At 48.2% G+C, this 17,954-nt stretch overlaps 1 protein-coding gene across 1 annotated transcript in view; it reads right to left on the bottom strand.

Annotated features, from left to right (window-relative positions):
* Positions 1-17,954, bottom strand: part of LOC146183686 (fatty acyl-CoA reductase 1-like) — a 42,933-nt gene that overhangs the window by 14,506 nt on the left and 10,473 nt on the right. The window contains exons 4-9 of the mRNA XM_084608399.1: positions 17,517-17,692; positions 16,651-16,723; positions 15,281-15,387; positions 14,916-15,090; positions 14,611-14,655; positions 14,341-14,459 (exon numbers count right to left, since the gene is read on the bottom strand). Of these exons, the coding sequence (XP_084464525.1) occupies positions 14,341-14,459; positions 14,611-14,655; positions 14,916-15,090; positions 15,281-15,387; positions 16,651-16,723; positions 17,517-17,692 (695 nt within the window). The remainder of the gene's footprint in view (positions 1-14,340; positions 14,460-14,610; positions 14,656-14,915; positions 15,091-15,280; positions 15,388-16,650; positions 16,724-17,516; positions 17,693-17,954) is intronic.

Raw genomic sequence — 17,954 nt, 5'->3', positions numbered from 1 at the left:
GAACGCACGCATTTCGATAGGATTTCATTCTATTCATCGCCATTTCCTTATTTCCACGCGTGATACCTCTGGCTTAACATCGACTCCTCCTTGTAAGCAGTATATCGCCGTAGCGTGAGCTTCCCGCCAAGCCGAAAATTCGTCGTCACCCACGGAGGCGGCAGGAGCGTCATGAGTTGGCCTCCAATGTATACCTTTCTCAGACAGCCCGCTTGCTGCCAGAAAGTCACTTTGATAACAAATGTCACCGTGGTCACATGGTGGCGGCCACCAAAACCCGCCAGCTGGTCGGACTACATTCACTGTGGATGGTGATATAACCACAGTGGCACGGTGCAATGTTGGGAAGCCGCAACAAACTGCTCTCACCTATGTTACGTCGATTACGCTGTTCATCGACTGATTGCGTGTGGCAGCGCTTCGTTTCAAGGCACGCGTACTCAGAAACGGGCTTTTGGATGCAAAAGAAACGAACCGAATTTATCGAGGGCGACCACACATCTGAAAATTTCGCTCGCTTTTTTTTCTATAACCGACACATAGTGCTCTTCGACAACATGTATATTATGATCGCACAATTGTGATTGACTCAGGTCTGGTCCCTCACAAGAGGCATCTGTTAGAGCAGATATTTGGCGCACTTTCCGACACTACGGATTCAGAGCACCCACGCTAGCCGCGCGTGCCATCTTCGTGTACGAGGAAAGGCGGATCGTGATGATTGAGCCGATGCCGTGTGTTTGAAGCTTCAAGGCACCTCGACGGGGCAACGCACTACATCGGTCTCTGCTTAGGGCACCTCCAGGCTAACTGACCTCGGTAAATTGCGTCAAATACCGTACCCCAGTGTGCAAAAACTCGGCTGTGGCTTGGCCATTTTTGACTTTCATGAATTTCATCGCGTGAACTGTAGGCAGAAGGAATTTCACCCTTCAACTGCATGTAATATGCCGCCCATCCTATTGCACGCATAACCTCGCCACGCATAACCTCGCCACGCATACATCACTAGGTTGAATGCATTTCGCACGAAATCATCTGTACCGTTAATAAAAATTTAAAAGCATGCAGTTGATGTGAATCATTCTATTGTTACGTGGCGGCAAGCCGATGAAAACAGGAGAACAGAGAACAGGGAGAAGATGTTGGATGACTTTGAGATGATGTTTAATGAATATGTCAGCGGGCCTAGCACGAGCGCTCCTGCCCTCGCCACTGCCCGCTTCTTCTTCGTTGCTCGTCCGTAACACGATATTATGAAATGCGGCGGCATGCAAGCAGCTTATCAGATCTCTATGCTACGACTTCTCTGTAGAGAACGAGCTCTTTAATGAAAGGCGTCTCAATCCGGCTTAGCGTGTTGGCGTGTGATGACCCACACTGGAAATAATAACAATAATAATAATAATAGTAATTGGTTCAAATGAAGGCAAATGCACAGTATCTCTAACACTTGTTTCTGTGATTGATCAATAGGAAGGCAAAGGCACGGTAACTGTCTCACTTGTTTTTGTGGACACCTCAACCGCGCCGTAAGGAAATTGAGGAAGGTGGAAGTGAAAGTAGAAGAGAGGGGAATAGGAGCCGTATTGGAGGGCTACTGAGTAATATCGACCACCTGGGGATCTTTAACGTGTGCTGACATCGCACATCACACGGACGCCTCCTCGTTTCGCCTCCATCGAAACGCAGCCGCCGAGGTCGGGTTCGAACCCGGGTACTCAGCGCCCCGCCGGGGTGGTGCAGTGGTAAGACGCCCGACTACTGTGCCGGAGTACCCGGGCTCGAACCCGACCTCGGCGGCTGCGTTTCGATGGAGGCGAAACGAAGAGGCGTCCGTGTGCTGTGCGATGTCAGCGCACGTTAAAGATCCCCAGGTGGTCGAAATTACTCAGTAGCCCTCCAATGCGGCTCCTCTTCCTCTCTGTCCACTTTCCCTCCTACCTTCCTTCCTTACCTTACGGCTCGGTTGAGGCGTCCACAGAAAACAAGTGAGACAGTTACCGCGCCTTTCCCTTCCTATAAATCAATCAATCCGATTGCTCAGCTACAAAGCTAGTAGCAAGCGCGTGCATTTTCTTTTCCTTCTTCCTACAGCGGCAACAACAACTATGAGTGCAGGGCGGGAGGTGGTAAAGGGTGGCTGTTCCTGGCGCTACGGGGCTGGGACAGTAGGTAAACGCCGCTTGCGGCGGGGGCTAGCCAGCCACCGAATTTTTATCTGTTGTAGGCCGTCATTGCACCCGCCACCGCTTAGGTGGTGAACGACGGCTTTTGCGGCGCGCGTCTTTCTCCCTTTTTTTTCTTCTCTACTTTATCTCTTCTGTCCGCACGAGGAAGCGGAGGTGGCTTAGCTACAGAGCCAGTAGCAAGCCCGTGCATTTTATTTTCCTTCTTCCTACAGCCACAACAACAACAACAATGAGTGTATTTGGTACATGTCAAATATTTCTTAGCATTTATCCAAGCCTGTCTGACTTTCCACTGTACAGAAAAAAATTCCAGAGGGCATTTTGGACCACTAAAGTGCGATGAGGCAAAAGCCATTATGCCCCGCCGCGCTGGTGCAGTGATAAGACGCCCGACTAGTGTGTTGGAGTACCCTGTATGATCCCGACCGCGGCGGCTGCGTTTCGCTGGAGGCGAAACAAAGAGGCGTCCATTTGCTGTGCGATGTTAAAGTTCCTCCGGTGGTCGAAATTACTCCGGAGCCTTTCACTGCGGCACCCCCTTCTCCCTTTCTGCTTTCACTCTCGCCTTCTTCCCTTCCCTTACGGCGCGGTTAGGTACATGTCCACAGAAACAAGTGTGACGGATATTGCGGCTTGCCTTTCCTGTGAACCAATCATTCTTTAAGCCACTATAGAGCATTGCATCGTAGCACGCAGCTACGGCACCTCTATCTCCCGCTCTTCTTTCACTCCCACCTTCATCTCTTCCTTTACGGCGCGGTACATGTGTCCGGGGAGAATTGTGGCGGATACTGCGCCTTTTGTATCCTGTAATTTAATTTCAAACGCCGCTGATGCCTGCTGTACTAACGCCTCCTAGACATCTGGGTCTGCTTCTGTTTGCTGTGTGGTGCGTCGTTAGAGAAAGCGGCAAATGAAAGGCGCCGTACAGACATTTATACTCCGTTTCATACATCAGGTGAAACGCAGTGAAAGGTACGCAAGTAGTCCGTAAGAAAAAAACAGGAGGTGTATCACTACGCGCTCGTTCTGTAGCCGAGTGGTTCCTGCGGAAACGGGCTCTATTCGGAGCATACACGTTTGCAATAACTTGCTTCGCATGCCTAGACATCTTCGCAGAGCGGATCTTATAGAAAAAATGCACACCAACGAACCATTTTCTCAAAAAGAGATGCGCAGCGCGGAGGGCACAGCCAGCGCCATCTAGTGGCACAGCTGGCAAGGTTGCGAGGCAGCGAAAACGCGGCACGAACAAAAACGACATAAAAAAACATACAAATTCACCCAATCCGACCCTTTAAACCTAAAAAAGGTGCTTTTTATGAAGTTGATGGCAAATGTAAAATGTATTAAGCTTGCAGACAAAGCAACTATTATTTTCTCTCCTCAAAAGCAGGCACTATTTTTCATCGCGGATGCGGGGAGCGCAAAAAGAGCTGTAGCTTTGGTAGTGTTGCACTTGATGTATGAAACGGAGTATAGATCGGATGCTTTCGAATTTCTCCAGTGTGGAGGAGGTGGCTGTTCCTGGCCCTACGGGGCTGGGCCTGGTCGGTCAACATCGCTTGCGGCGGGGGCTAGCCAGCCACCGATTTTTTTGTCTGGTGTAGGCCGTCGTTGTACCCCCCACCTCTTAGGTGGTGGACGACGGCTATTGCGGCGCACGGTTTTCTCTCCCTCTTCTTTTTCTTTCATCTCCACTTTCTCTCCTGCCCACCTCCGAGGATCTTCTGTCCGCACGAGGCAGCGGAGGTGGTGGGCTGAAGGGTGGCTGTTCCTGGCCCTACGGGGCTGGGACGGTAGTCAATGCCCCCGAATTTTTATCTGTTGTAGGCCGTCATTGCACCCGCCACCACTTAGGTGGTAGACGATGGCTGCGGCGGCGTGCGTCTTTCTCTCCGTCTTCTTTTTCTTTCTTCTCTACTTTCTCTGTCCACACGAGGCAGCGCAGGTGGCTCAGTTACATAGCCAGGAGTAGTCCCGAGTATTTTCTTTTCCTTCTTCCCACAGCCACAAGAGCGGAGGTGGCTCAGCTACAGAGCCAGGAGCACGCCCGTGCATTTTCTTTTCCTTCTTCCTACAGCCGCAACAACAAGTCTTCCTACAGCCACAACAACAACACAACGGACGCCCGGCGGGGTGAGCTTCGTATATGCATGAGTCGTCTGGTGACGTCATGACCTGTCGTGACGGTACATCTCGTGCCCCTTGTCAAACACACCAGCATTTCATTGAACGAATAAAAGTTCGCCTGCATTCTATGATTCGTTTACAGGGAAGGGAAGGCCCAGTATCTCTCACTCGCGGAATCCCGCTATCCTCACAGTAGACGAGGGGAATTATCGAGAACGTTTCACGATCCGGGGCGTGGCGCAGTTGGTAAAGCGCTTGGCTGGGGATCCAAGGGATGGAGGCTTTATACCCGGGGGAGACAAGGCTTATTAATTAGAACGCTAAAGTTCTCGAAAGCGAGACACCCTTTGCCGACAGCCTCTGCCGACAGCCCCTGCTGACGACGATGAGAGCGTAAAGGCTTTGCCCTTAAAATGAAAGACCACACGGTAGTATCGCGCTTCGCACGCTCAGGTTGCTTTCATGGCGGTTGAAGTAAGCGGACGCGCGTCACTTCGGCTCCGCAAATTTTGACTGATTTCACCGTAGCAACGCTTTCTCGCCACCGGATGTTATTCGGAACTGCACAACATTAAGAGCTGGATCCCCTGGATGCCATAGTTCAAGCGGTAGGACTATTTTTCGGATCTTTACCGGACTTGAAAGTTGTAAAGCGAGCGCCAGCCCGCTAACCCTGACGGGACGCTTAGCTCGACATCGGGAGAGCATGGGAGGCTAGGCCTATCGACGACGGTAGCGCCTAGCACCGACGCCTCTTCAAACAGAGACCATATGGCGGGGCCCACCCAAGCCTCAGGTGTGTCGCTACAACCACCACCAAATGTCCCCCTTGACGAATTCCAAGGGTTGGATGAAGACGACTTTAGAGACACTGAGTCAGGAAGTGAAGACGGAATCCCGTCAGATTCCTCGTCGGAGCCAGTCGGGTACAAAAACGATGCCATTTGGGAGCTTGTTCAATCCAAGCGCCAGAAAAAACTTCAAAGACGAGGACAACGGAAAGGGACGGAAACCGGCCCGGACGCCCAACCTCACGATGGAATATCACTGGGTAATGCGACCGGGTGCAACAAGACTGGACAGGGGGAGCAGAGGAGGCCTAGGCGAAGACTGCCGCCACTCCCCAAAAACGACATCAAAATAATGTTTCGAGCCAAGAAAGGACTCATGATGAAATCACTCACTACGCACCAAGTAGCGTGCGCCGTTGTCACGGCGTGAGGCCAACAATGCAAGGACAAGTACATACTTGTAAGGATTCGTAAAGGATCTAACATCATTATCGTTAGCACTCCGCATGAAGAAACGGCTAATCTGGTGCGGCGCATTATCCGTCTGAAATTCGCCGGAAAGGCGTACGAGGTAAACGCTTACGTGGTAGCTCCTGAGGATGTCCTTCGCGGCGTAATACACGGCGTTGACCCAGGTACGTCTCCCGAAGAGCTCAAAGCACACCTACGAGTCACAACTCAAGGAGTGACTAATCTCCAGTCAAGGATGCTTGGAAAATCCAAGACAGCGGTGATCACGTTCGGCAGGCCGATCTTGCCGAAATTCATAATATATCTACTACGGAAGTGAACTACCATACTACCAGTACCGCCCCACGAGGCAGGTGTGCTACGTCTGTTTCCTGCAAGGAATTCGCTCCGACGTGTGTCCCACACCGGACATTATTGTGTGCGGACTATGCGCAGATGCAAATCCGACCAAAGACCATGTGTGCGAGCTCAAGTGCCTAATATGCGGTGAGGCACATCGCACCGAATCCAAAGAGTGCTCGGACGCTGCCCGGAGAGATTGAAAAAAGCAAGGCCAAAGTACAGCGGAGAAATAGGGCGCAGTGGCCAACGGGGGCGACCCCGCAAGCGATGGTTTATCTCAGAGGGAGAGACTTCGAGGAGCCGATCAAGGTCCAATTCCTTCCCGCCTTGGTCGCCGGTCGGTTCACAGGAGGGGAACAAAGAAGAAAAGAAGAAAAAACTTTCCCAGAAAGGCGGCAACAAGGTAAGCTGGGCATCTACCATTGATCCGCACTCGGTAAAAAAACAGTAGTAACACAAACAATACAAACAACAAAAATATTCATGGCAAAGAAGCTAAAGACGCGAGCAGCGATGCGCTCAGACGCGAGATGAACTCGCTCTACTCAAACAAAATGAGCTCGACAAAAGGTCGAGCAACTAACAAAAACACTGAAGGCAAAACAGCGGGAGCTCGAAATCACTAGAGCTATTTCAAAACAACAACCACAACCATCCAACAATGCAGAACTTGAAACACGAATGCAACAGATGATGCAGGATATGATGCGGCAAATCCAATCTCAAATGCAACAGATGCAAGCACAATTTCAGGGGCCGATCTCAGAAATCAAAAGGGCTTTTCGAAAACAAAGACAAACATTAGGGAAAGAGTGTACAACCGTCCAGCGTTAATGGCGTCCACTGTCGAACGAGGCAACAGCGGTAACACGTAAACATGACCAAGGCGCGTCAGCAAGAACAAGAATACTTAGAAATTTGGCAATGGAACTGCAGAGGCTACCGCAAAAAGCAGGGCCTCATGAAACAATATATAAACACACAGCTTACACCCCCCGATGTGATTGCGCTCCAAGAGACAGTAACAAGCCCACTTTACAGGGGTACGATGTCTGCGAGAGCCAAAACGGAGGTAAAGTAGCCGTTCTAGTCAGCAAAGCCATCACCGCCATCAGGCACGATACCATCGCCGACACAGACATCGAGCACGCGCTTGTCGAAATCATTCCGAAAAAGCGAAAGGGAGGGAGCACATTCGTACTGAACGTGTACAGGCCGCCAAGACAAAGAAAAGCCAAATTCTTCGAACTCTTCCACGGAGCGCGCAATGGCCAAAGAAAATGCCCTCATTATCGTAGGAGATTTCAACGCCATGGACACGGGTTGCGGATACCGGAAACAAGATATCAAGGGAAAAACATTAGCGGAGGCAGCCAAATATTTTGGCTGCAGTCTAATCACAGATCCCGCGACCACACGAGAATCGGTAATAATGTGAGCACGGACACTTTCCTGGACCTCACATTTGTTAGGAGGAGCAGGGAGTCATAGTGGGAAAACATGATGGAAAACCTAGGCAGCGATCGCTTTAACATCCGGACGCGAATAGCATTGGACAAAGTAAGACGCCGGATCGGACAAGCAAAACTCACGGACTGGAACGCGATTCGCGGGGCTTGCAAAAAATCTGAAGGCGGCATCCAATCAATGGAAGAGTGGAGCGGCATGTTGACAGAAACGCGAGACAAATGCACACAAAGTGTAAGGCGAACAAAAACAACACCCGAAGTAGACGGGCACCTTCTGAGACTGTGGGAAGCCAGACGCAGTCTCACCAAAAGATGGCGGAAGCAAAAACTCAACAGGAAACTAAAACTAAAGATACCAGAAGTTACGGCGAAAGGTGAAGAGTATGCAGCGCAACTCGCGAAGCAAAATTGGGAACAATTCAGCGACTCACTTAAGGGAATCTTGGGTACGGCCAGAACCTGGAATCCCCTAAGAGCACTAATCGATTCGACCAAAAACAAATCAAAAAACAATAAAAGCATCCACAGATTCCTCCACTCCTTCGAGGGTTCGGTCACTGACCTTTTAGAGAAGGCACGAAAAAAAAAAATGTTTCGGTGATCACAACTCCTCACGATACCAAGAAACCTATCACGGAGCCGAAAATGAGAGACTCGACCACCCAATAACTGTGGGAGATAGTTTACGCGGACATAGGAAATACGACCAGAAACACGGCAGCAGGTGCGGACAGAATCGACAACGCCCTGATCCGCAACCTGAGTGACAACCTCATACAAAAGCTCGTAAGCTTTCTAAACAAACACTCGGAGGCGAAGACAGTTCCCGAAGACTGGAAACACTCCGAAGTAATTATGATTCCTAAATATGGCAAAAGCTCCAAATTGAAAATCTCAGGCCCATCTCGCTCATGTCGTGCCTTGGCAAGCTTTACGAGCGGGTGGTGATGCTCAGACTGCACAATTACATGGAAGATAATGACCGTGTACCCCATACCATGTTCGGCTTCAGAGCAAAACTCTCGACTCAGGACACGCTCCTCCAAATACAAGAATATGTGCTCTGCAACGTACCCCGAACGGGTGAAAATGTCATAATGGCCCTCGACATCAAAGCAGCATTTCATAACGTCAGTCACGAAGCGATCCTTATACCCTCTTTACACGGCCGGCTTAACCGAGGTTACGCTTAACCGAGGTTACCGAACTTAACCACGGTTAACCGCCAATCGCGGTTAGCTGTGCTTACACAGCTCGCCGCAATTCTCAATTACGGCCGCCATTGCCCATAAAGTACAACCGAAGCGATGCGGTGATCTGCGGAACGAAGCAGCATTTACAAATATTTTATTTATAATCTAGTTTCCAGAGTGCCGTCCAGCAAGGCGTCAACAACGCGGTGAAGCCCCGCACGATGGCAGCACCTCATCGACCATCGTAAACACCGCCGCGTTGGCCCCTCCTCCCGCAGACCGTACGCGAACGACACGGCGGTTCACTAGCGCCGACGTCAGAAACAAAGCGTGCTAAATTTATTGGCATCTGGAATACTGAGCCGAACATCAGAATTGAATCACTCCTGATCATTGACCAGCGGCGAATTGTTGGCAAGACCGACAACCGCGATGCTATCAAGTTTCTATTCAAGACAGCTAGCTGCCGCCGGTACATTGCGGCTCACCGTTCTGCTTATACTAGCTCTGCGATTGATGTATCGCCAAAGTTTATCATATCGTTATTTTACGGCGGCAGAATAGGATTCATAATAAGGATGTTTCATGAGTACACCATTTCGACAGCGTTGATCAGTTCCAAAGCGCCAATCGCCGCGGCTTCGAAGAGAAATAATTTAGGCCTATTGACGACTAAGGGGTTACGCACCCCGCCGTAGTTCGCCGCGCTCGCTCGCTTCACCACCGCGGTAAGTGTAACGTACCTTAGCCTGCTCGCAGCATCCCGTACTGCAAGCGTTGCGAACTTGAGCACTTTCATTATATCGCCGCGGCTTCGAAGAGAAATAATTTAGGCCTATCGACGACTAGGGGGTTACGCACCCGTAGTTCGCCGCGCTCGCTCGCTTCACCGTCGCGGTAAGTGTAACCTACCTTAGCCTGCTCGCAGCATCCCGCACTGCAAGCGTTGCGAGCTTGTGCACTTTCATTATAAAGCTAAGACCGCGCATTTTTTGACGTTCCATGCTCCGCACCAAGCCGCACAAACGATACTGCAAACACAGGACGGGGCTTCAGTACGCAGACGCTTGGCTGTAGGCCGTAACTGAAGACGCCGGGCGGCACAGTAGACACCGGCTATTCAATAAGGGCAAACGAGTACTGAAGCGGACACGCTCGTACGCTTCGCGCACTCGAGTGCCGACGAGCAGCCTCCGTCAACAGACGCCGCCATAACCTCGGTTAACGACGCAAACCGAGGTCGCCAAACTCGGTTTGCGATAACCACGGTTAGGGGTGTAACTGTGGTTTGGTCTGTCGTGTAAATGGGCTAACCACAGTTTCGCGTAACCGCAGTTACGCTAACTGTGGTTAACTCTGCCCGTGTAAAGAGGGTATTACAGGCCTAGACGACCTGGACTGCGGACGCAGAATCCACTGGTACGTCAAAACCTTCCTGTCAGAGAGAACTGCCACCATCGGCATTAAAGACCTTCGATCGACCAAAATTCACGCGCCAAACAAAGGAACACCCCAAGGGTCAGTCATCTCACCTATCCTCTTCAATATAGCTATGATAGGTCTAGCACGAGAACTAGAGAAAATTGAAGGCGTCAGGCACGCCATGTATGCAGACGGCATAACAGTCTGGACGAACATCGGTTCCCTCGGGGAGGAAGAAGAAAAACTACAGGAAGCGGCCTCCTGTGCACGGAAATATCACGGAGAAAGAGGACTCGCATGCTGGACCGAGAAATCGGAGTAGCTTCGAGTGTCGAAAGGCAAACAAAACCGGATCGTCCCAACCAGTGAGGACCTGAAACTCAACATCTACCTGGAAGGAATGCCCATCCCGTAAAAGACAACAATAAGAATATTGGGTATGTGGGCTCAAGCCAACCAACGCAGTAGTCACACTTTTATCATATTCAACGCATGATCACCCACATCACCAACAGGCGGCATGGCATGCGCGAAGAGGACACACTAAAACTACTTAGAAACCTGGTTGTGAGCCGGATTATGTACAGCCTACCGTACCACTGCCTCAACAAGAGCGAAATACAACAAGCGGATGTCCTGCTACGTAAAGCGTATAAGACAGCGCTTCGACTACCGCGCAACACGTCGACAGAAAAACTCATGGTCCTTGGATTGCAAAACACCTTCGAAGAGCTCCGTGAAGCGCAGCTTGGGTCGCAAAAACTCAGGCTGCTGCAGACAACGACTGGAAGAGCGCTCTTACACAGACTCGGATACCACGAGAAGATGCGAGAAATAGCGAGAACGGAAACGATCCCCGAAGAACTTCGCAAGTCCCTCAATGTAGCTCCAATCCCGAGAAACATGGGCCCTAACCTCCACCAAGGTAGAATAGAAACAAGGGCCGAATTCACTCGTAAAACATACGCTCCTCAAGACACGACCATGTATGCAGACGCGTCCTCGAGAGGAGGACACAACAAAATTGCAGTGACCACGGTGGTCGATTCGTCTCTACACGAAGTGACCAGCGCCTCTATGCAACATTGCACAGCAGCAGAGGCCGAGGAAGTAGCCGTTGCTCTAGCGGTGGCAGAGGGCTATAGCACCGGGATGTCGAAGCGAGCGACATAATTAAAAACGACGAAGAAAACAAGACCAGACACAAAATTATGTGGGTACCGGGGCACATGGGGGTGGCAGGGAACCAAGAGGCCGACAGGATAGCTCGAGCATACACTACTTTCCGAGCATCCAACGAGTCCGCGGAGCTTTTTGTACCACCCAAGGCACACTCAGCCATACTAGAAAACTATAGAGGCAGAATAATGCGATATTCCCCACCGCACAGTTCTCTCAAGAGAGAGGAAGCTGTCATTTGGAGACAATTACAGACGGGTTCACACCCAACCCTAGACATACTAAACAAAATGCACCCTACCATATACGCGGACAGATGTCCGTGGTGCGATGAAAAACCCACACTATATCACATCACATGGGCCTGTCAAAATATAGGCGTGGTCCCCAAATTTCGAAACACGAGTGATGAGCAATGGGAGACTGTAATGTCCAGCGACCACTGCGAAGACGAGCAAGGTTTGGTGCAGCGAGCTCAACGGGCGGCAGTAGCCAGCGGAGCCCTGGACTGGGGGCAACCGACCATTGTGTACAAGTGGACGATGTCGACAGAGAAGACTCTTGTGGATGAAACAAGCGGACATCTCTGAAGAAGTCCCAAAAACCGCCAAAATAATATAGGGCTAAATAAGGTTTTTCCTTCCTTCCTTCACACGCTCACGATGTATGGGCATGAATGCGCTTGCCTGACTGCGTACTGGGAGCTGGGATCTTGCGATCACGCCCGAGACTGCCCTCGAAGTGCACCGTAAAATAAGGTGAGGCGATTGGTTGACAGATTCAATACATTTTGCAAATCCGAATTACGGAGCGCAATATGAAGCGAGCATCTACTGTTGTAAATGGCGTGACGAGATGCGCTGTCACACGCCCTAGGGCAAACAGTGAAAGCCAGAAAAAGAGCCATATTATGTTGTCACGTAGTGATGACAAGGTCGCCGACCAACCAAAACGCGCAACTGCGCTGCCCTTGATTCCGAAGAGAACGTCGCATGAAATGCCGTGGTCCTTCAAGTCCATGTTAAAATGGCCGAACACGTTTGCAGTTACCATATCATCTCTCTCTCGTATGCTAGCCGCCCGGGCACCGCCCAGCGCAGCCGGCACAAAATCGTCCCCTCGAATTCTCTGCCCAAGGATGCGGGATCGAATCCCGGCAGCGGCGGCCGCTTTTCGATGAAAGCGCAAAGCAAGGCATGTGTGTGCTGTGCAATGTCAGTGCACGTTAAAGAACGCCAGGTGGTTGATATTTCCGGAGCCGTCGACTAAGGCGTCTTTCATAACCTGAGTCGTTTTGGGACGTTAAACGCCATAAACCAAACCAAATCTAAATTCACCTGCCCAGCATGGCTGCCAGCGCGCATCCCGAAACATAGAGTTCCTAAATTAATGTCTGTAGCGACATTATTCCTAGAATCGTTAACTTCCCTTCCTTGCGGCTTTTCAGCCTTGTTTGTATGTCTTTTTATCTACCTTCTCTACGTACAGGTTTGAATTCTCGAAAATGCTACGTGATTGTTTTTCGGATGTCTTAGGTTTTCATACTTTTGCCATGATCTGTATCTTGTGTTTCCCTTCTTTAGACACGCGCGTTTTTATACCTCGCTTCACCTCAACAGAAATGTTTACCCTGCCTTTATTTCGGATATTCTTGTTGTTTCTCATTTGCGATTGCTGCTGTCATGCTGCCTGACAGGGCACTACTTAAATACTAGTCCTTCTTTTACGCAACAACGTTGCTAGTTCAGCTCTTTCTTATTCTTCTGCTGCGTATTTCTTGTGAACTGAGTCCTCCAAGCAAGGAAACACACCAACTAGTCAAGCAGAAAATATTGCTCAAGCTAATAGCGAAAGCGTTCAAGTGTATCGACAATAAATCTTGATATCTCGGTAGTCAGTCATAAATTAACCTAACAGATGACAAAATACGAGCTCAAAAGCTCGAGCGAAACACAGCGCTGATTCTCCGGAATGCGTCATCTAGCTTCTCCACGGTCCAAAAACGAGATGAGGAGAGAGATCTCACGACTCTTATTTCATTGAGGAGATTTAGTTGCATATAACGTAGTAGCTAATGACTCTGTGCTGAAAAGTATGTGTGAGATAATAGAGGCACAAATTAAGAGATTAGGGACTAATTGAGTTGCAAAAAAGCATCTATTTACGCGAAAGACGATGTGCAAGAAGAGCCGCGTGCAGTAGCTGTTTACGCTATTGTATGCGTTGACAGCTACTGCGCCCGTGTCAACCCTAAAAGGCGGAGCTTAAGTGTGCGCCTTTTTTTGTGTATCTAAGTGCCGTATTTTCCTTATTCAAAACCCTATTTTCACCTTCCCTTCTATGCCTGTGAATAATACCGAAGAATGCAGTGAATGGTTAAACTGGAGATCTCTGCGGTCGGTTTAAGTATGCATTTAAGCATTAGAATTGTTTCCTATTTCTTCAGACCGGTCTGTAATTGCTAACGTTGCTTCTGAACGACTGCACCTTCATCAGGCTTTGTAGCTATCTAGTTAAGCGTGTGCTAAATGCCATGTATTAATTGTTCAGTATTAGTTTCAGTAGTAGGGCCTCCGGGACATCAAAACGTGTTTTTTTTTGTAGCGCCTGGCTTCGATTATCCAATGCCGAACGTCTGTAAACTAGCAATATACAAAAAATGTACACTCCTTCGCAATGTAAAGAAATTGTTCTGGGTATGGCGACACCACAGTTCTATAATATTAACTTTGACTGCTCTTTCCTAGTGTTTGTAAATAATGCGTGTAGATGATTACTTCGCTGTAATTAATGCGCTTGAGGCAGTGCTTCAAATCCTCGTTCTAAAACAACTTCAGTTAGCATTTTCTCTCATGAATTGTTTGTTTTCTTTTGTGGAGTTTAACGTCCCAAAGCGACTGAGGCTATGAGAGACGCCCTCGTGAATTACTAGCGTACAAAATCATTTGCAGTCTCTTCTACATATGCATTTTAGGTTCCTTTTCAAATACATTCGTGTCAAAACTGCCGTATAACAAGTTGCTAAGGGAGTCGGGAAATGGAACCGGAAATTGAAGTACTCCAGAATTGAGAGAGCAGAATTACGCGTCGTGGGCACATTGAGAACTTCTCAAAAATTGATTCAGTGAATGTTAAGTGTAATTATTACCTTGTCGCGACGGTGTGCCAGGCAACGCATATGAGTACATTTGCCACAATGTCCACAGGAATGAGGTCAGCTATGCATCTCTTTTTCATCACCATCGAAGGTAGCAGACCCAAACCCACCTGCGTATGTTTTACAAGATTAAAAAAAAAAGGTTACTTTCAATACCATGCGATTCGCGGCATTCGCAATAAAAAGAACGATAGTTAATGCATACTTAAAGATAAGAGCGTCAGGGTTTTAAAAAGGATGACACCGTTGACCAATACTCACGGATGTCATGATACCGGTACAGCCATTGTAGTTGTCAATCCAACCCTTAAGAAAGAGAATTAACTGTGAAAGGTGTGATAGTCATTTCAAGCTTTTTTCATATTATAAGTGAATGAAATTAAGCGTGCTGCCAGCTGCTCATAAACGCACTTTCAAACACATTCGACAACACTTTACTCTTGCTGGAGCCACATCTGCAATACAATGATGGTTCGACAAGGAAACTAGCCCGCTCATAAGGTGTCCTAGAGCCCCTTATCCTTGTGACTCAGTACTAGTACGCGAAGATCATGCTGAAGCCTCACCGGAAAGGGCTCTTTCCAAGAGGCCGTGACAATTGACGGCCGAACTATGGTTACCGGAAGTTGTCCTCGCTCGTCTACGATTAGTGATTCAGCCACTGCCTTGGTTAGAAGATAGTTATTTGGCTGCCCAACTGAGAATCCACGCATTGTTTCAGCTGTCTTCTCGTCGACGCACCTGTATCAAAAAGAAAATGGACCTCCGATTACTGACCATTCTTCACGCTTGGTGGTTTTAGAGTGAACAGCCCCACTTATCTAATATCTTGATCTAGCTAATACCAACTTATTTGGGTTATAAACCATGTAAGCTCATACCGACTACAATTCCGCAAAAAAGTATAAAACATTAGTACGACGATACTCACTGGGTTGCTTCGATGATTTTCTGGGCGTCTACAGGTGAGGGGTATATGATTTCGTGGACTTCGTTCTTATTCCAGTTTGAAAATGCTGTTGATACGTGAACCACAGCCTATACGAGAAAGAACGCGGCAAAGATGCCATAAGTAAAACGATTAAGCGCAAGAATAACTCACTGCAAGGACTGTCGCTTTCTGTGAACCTGCATTTGAGTCTACGTTATGCGCGTTTAGAATTATGTTCTGTGTGCATTCTCTGTGTTAGCAGTCTCGCTGTCTAAGCTGGTCTGACTGTGTATTTTACTCAAACAAAACAATTATCACTGGTTAAAGATACTTGTCTTGTCAAGTAAAATAAGACTCTTTACTCGCATAAGGGACGTGGAGGTGTATTTTCTCTAAACTGTTTAGGCATTGAACAGGAAAGGCTGAATTCTCTAGTCTCTGCATAGAAAGCGAATAAAATAGCCATACGCTTCAGCATCATTTAGCTTGTGTTGGCGCACGAAAACTTGCTATTAAATGGCGAAACACGACGATGAAAGCACACACAATAAAAAGCGTCATAAACGTTCTCGCTGGGAAGAAAGTGTGGGCGCTGAAATCCAGGATGCCCTAGATTTGAGGGCACTGTCCAAACCAAGTACCCTGAGTGAATTTTGTGACGACCTGCATTATAACAAAAAAAAAAAAGACATCTTCTTTTAACTCAGCGTGAGAGTTATGCAGGTTTATAAAGAATAATATAAAACTCTGATAACATTTTAAGATTTTAAAAGCTTCAATTTTTCAGTATAGTATGGGCAAAGGCAAAGACTGATCCTGAAGCTGCAGACATAGCAGCAGGCATATTCAAAAAACGTTCCTTGTACTCTGTTGACAACAGTTCATTGTGATTTATCATCTACCACTGACAAATTTCACAAGGAGCCTGTGTGATACATAATTAGCTTTTCGATGATTTCATAGCACAAAGGATTTCAATGGCTCTGGTCCTTCATTTATTTATTTATTTTCTTATGCACAGAGTTATGCACATTCAATTATGTTCTGTCGCCTACATTTCAAGAATGTTCTGTTGGGTCGTAACAGGTAGACCAGCATAACAGCAGCGTTTTGTTATATTTTTTATGTCAAGAAACCGCTAAAGACACTCGGCACGAGGGTATTACATAGGGGGATGGTAAAATTTCGAGCATGGAGATACACTAACAAGCACCTAAATGAGGAACTGAATACAAATAAAACAAGAAACACGCAATAACCAGAACAGTTAACAAGTATCAAAATGGGGCATCATACTGCATATTTTTCTCACAATCTTAATAGTAGCCTGCCGAGCATTCATTATTGGTACAAAAGGGTTAATAACTTACACAAAGTTTTGGCATCTTCCTACACAATTCCAGAACGCATCGAGTACCAAGGACATTGAGTGCAACCGCCCTTCTGAAAAATATATTCATTTCAACCCTTAGAACTTGGCCAGGAACTGCACTCTTAGGCGACTTGTGCATGCTCGTTGTTTATGTTGAATCACTAAATCAACGTTCACATAAGTGACTGTGCATCTTATCAACGACAAAAATATTAAAGTAATGACGAAAATCTTTGTACAGCGGGTTCGCGATGACAGGTTCGGCCGCTACCTTTAGTCTAGGACACAGTTTCCTCTCCTCAATATGTGGGGCAGGGATTTCCAACTCTCCACTTTGCCGCCTGCTAGTCATGCCAGGTGACGCTTCGCTCTCTTGCCGTCTACAGCGGCTGGCAAGTGGCAGAAATATGACCACGGAAGGTCCCCGAGGCTGAGCAGAATCTTGTGCCCCAAGCTCGCCTTTGCTACTTGCAATAATGCGGCCATTCAGGGCACCCTATCCCCTGTACACTAAGCTTTGTCTTAAAAGTGTAGGATGCCACAGGTTTAAGGAGTCCCTCAGGATCCCAACAGTCTGTTCATCAAACTGGAGGAAATGTCTTCGTAGCAGGTGACCATGGCAGGCTGTTAGATTGACAGACCTTGCACGAATGGAAACTTTCACATGGGGTCCCCGGGCCAAGAACCGCCCTTTAGCTGCCCACTGGTTACGCCGACTTCAGCGACGACACCTCTCAATACAGGAATGGCCACCTCAGAGCTGTGCTCCAAGAGACACCTGTGCCCCTTTTTCTGCAGCAGGCCCCTACATGTCTGCACAGCTTCGAAGAGTACAAGGTGTACCCAAAATGTTTTGCGACTCACTTAAGAGGCTCACGAAACCTGACCGTGGCAGCCGAATGAAAGACAATGGACACCTCTTCGACTAAAGCTGTTTGGTCTGCATCACTGAGTCCCAAGTTCGGCATAGCCAGGTCCCCTGCAACCGCCATGACTTTTTTAAGGGCAGCAGGTTGCTCTTGCTTCACGCGGTCAAACATCTGGAGAAATGAGAATTTGTTAAAATGTTAAAGCACTTAAGGAAGGAAACACTAACAAGGTTTGGCACGAACTCCTACACCATATGAGTATCCACAATCTCTCCAAAATGCTGACAGATTACAAGTGATCCCAGAGGCACCTCCCTCCAGACACATATAACGAAAATATTACCATCATAAAAACAATATGCAAAAATTTATAGAATCAGAGGCACAATCAACACCAAACTGACCTTTTTTTTGTTACAGTAACGCGTTTCTG

This window comes from Amblyomma maculatum, chromosome 7 (assembly GCF_055883805.1).
Source record: "Amblyomma maculatum isolate TAMU_Amacu chromosome 7, ASM5588380v1, whole genome shotgun sequence".
Taxonomy (NCBI): domain Eukaryota; kingdom Metazoa; phylum Arthropoda; class Arachnida; order Ixodida; family Ixodidae; genus Amblyomma; species Amblyomma maculatum.
Note: the sequence above shows the minus strand (reverse complement) of the source record. Positions and strands in the feature narration are given on the sequence as shown.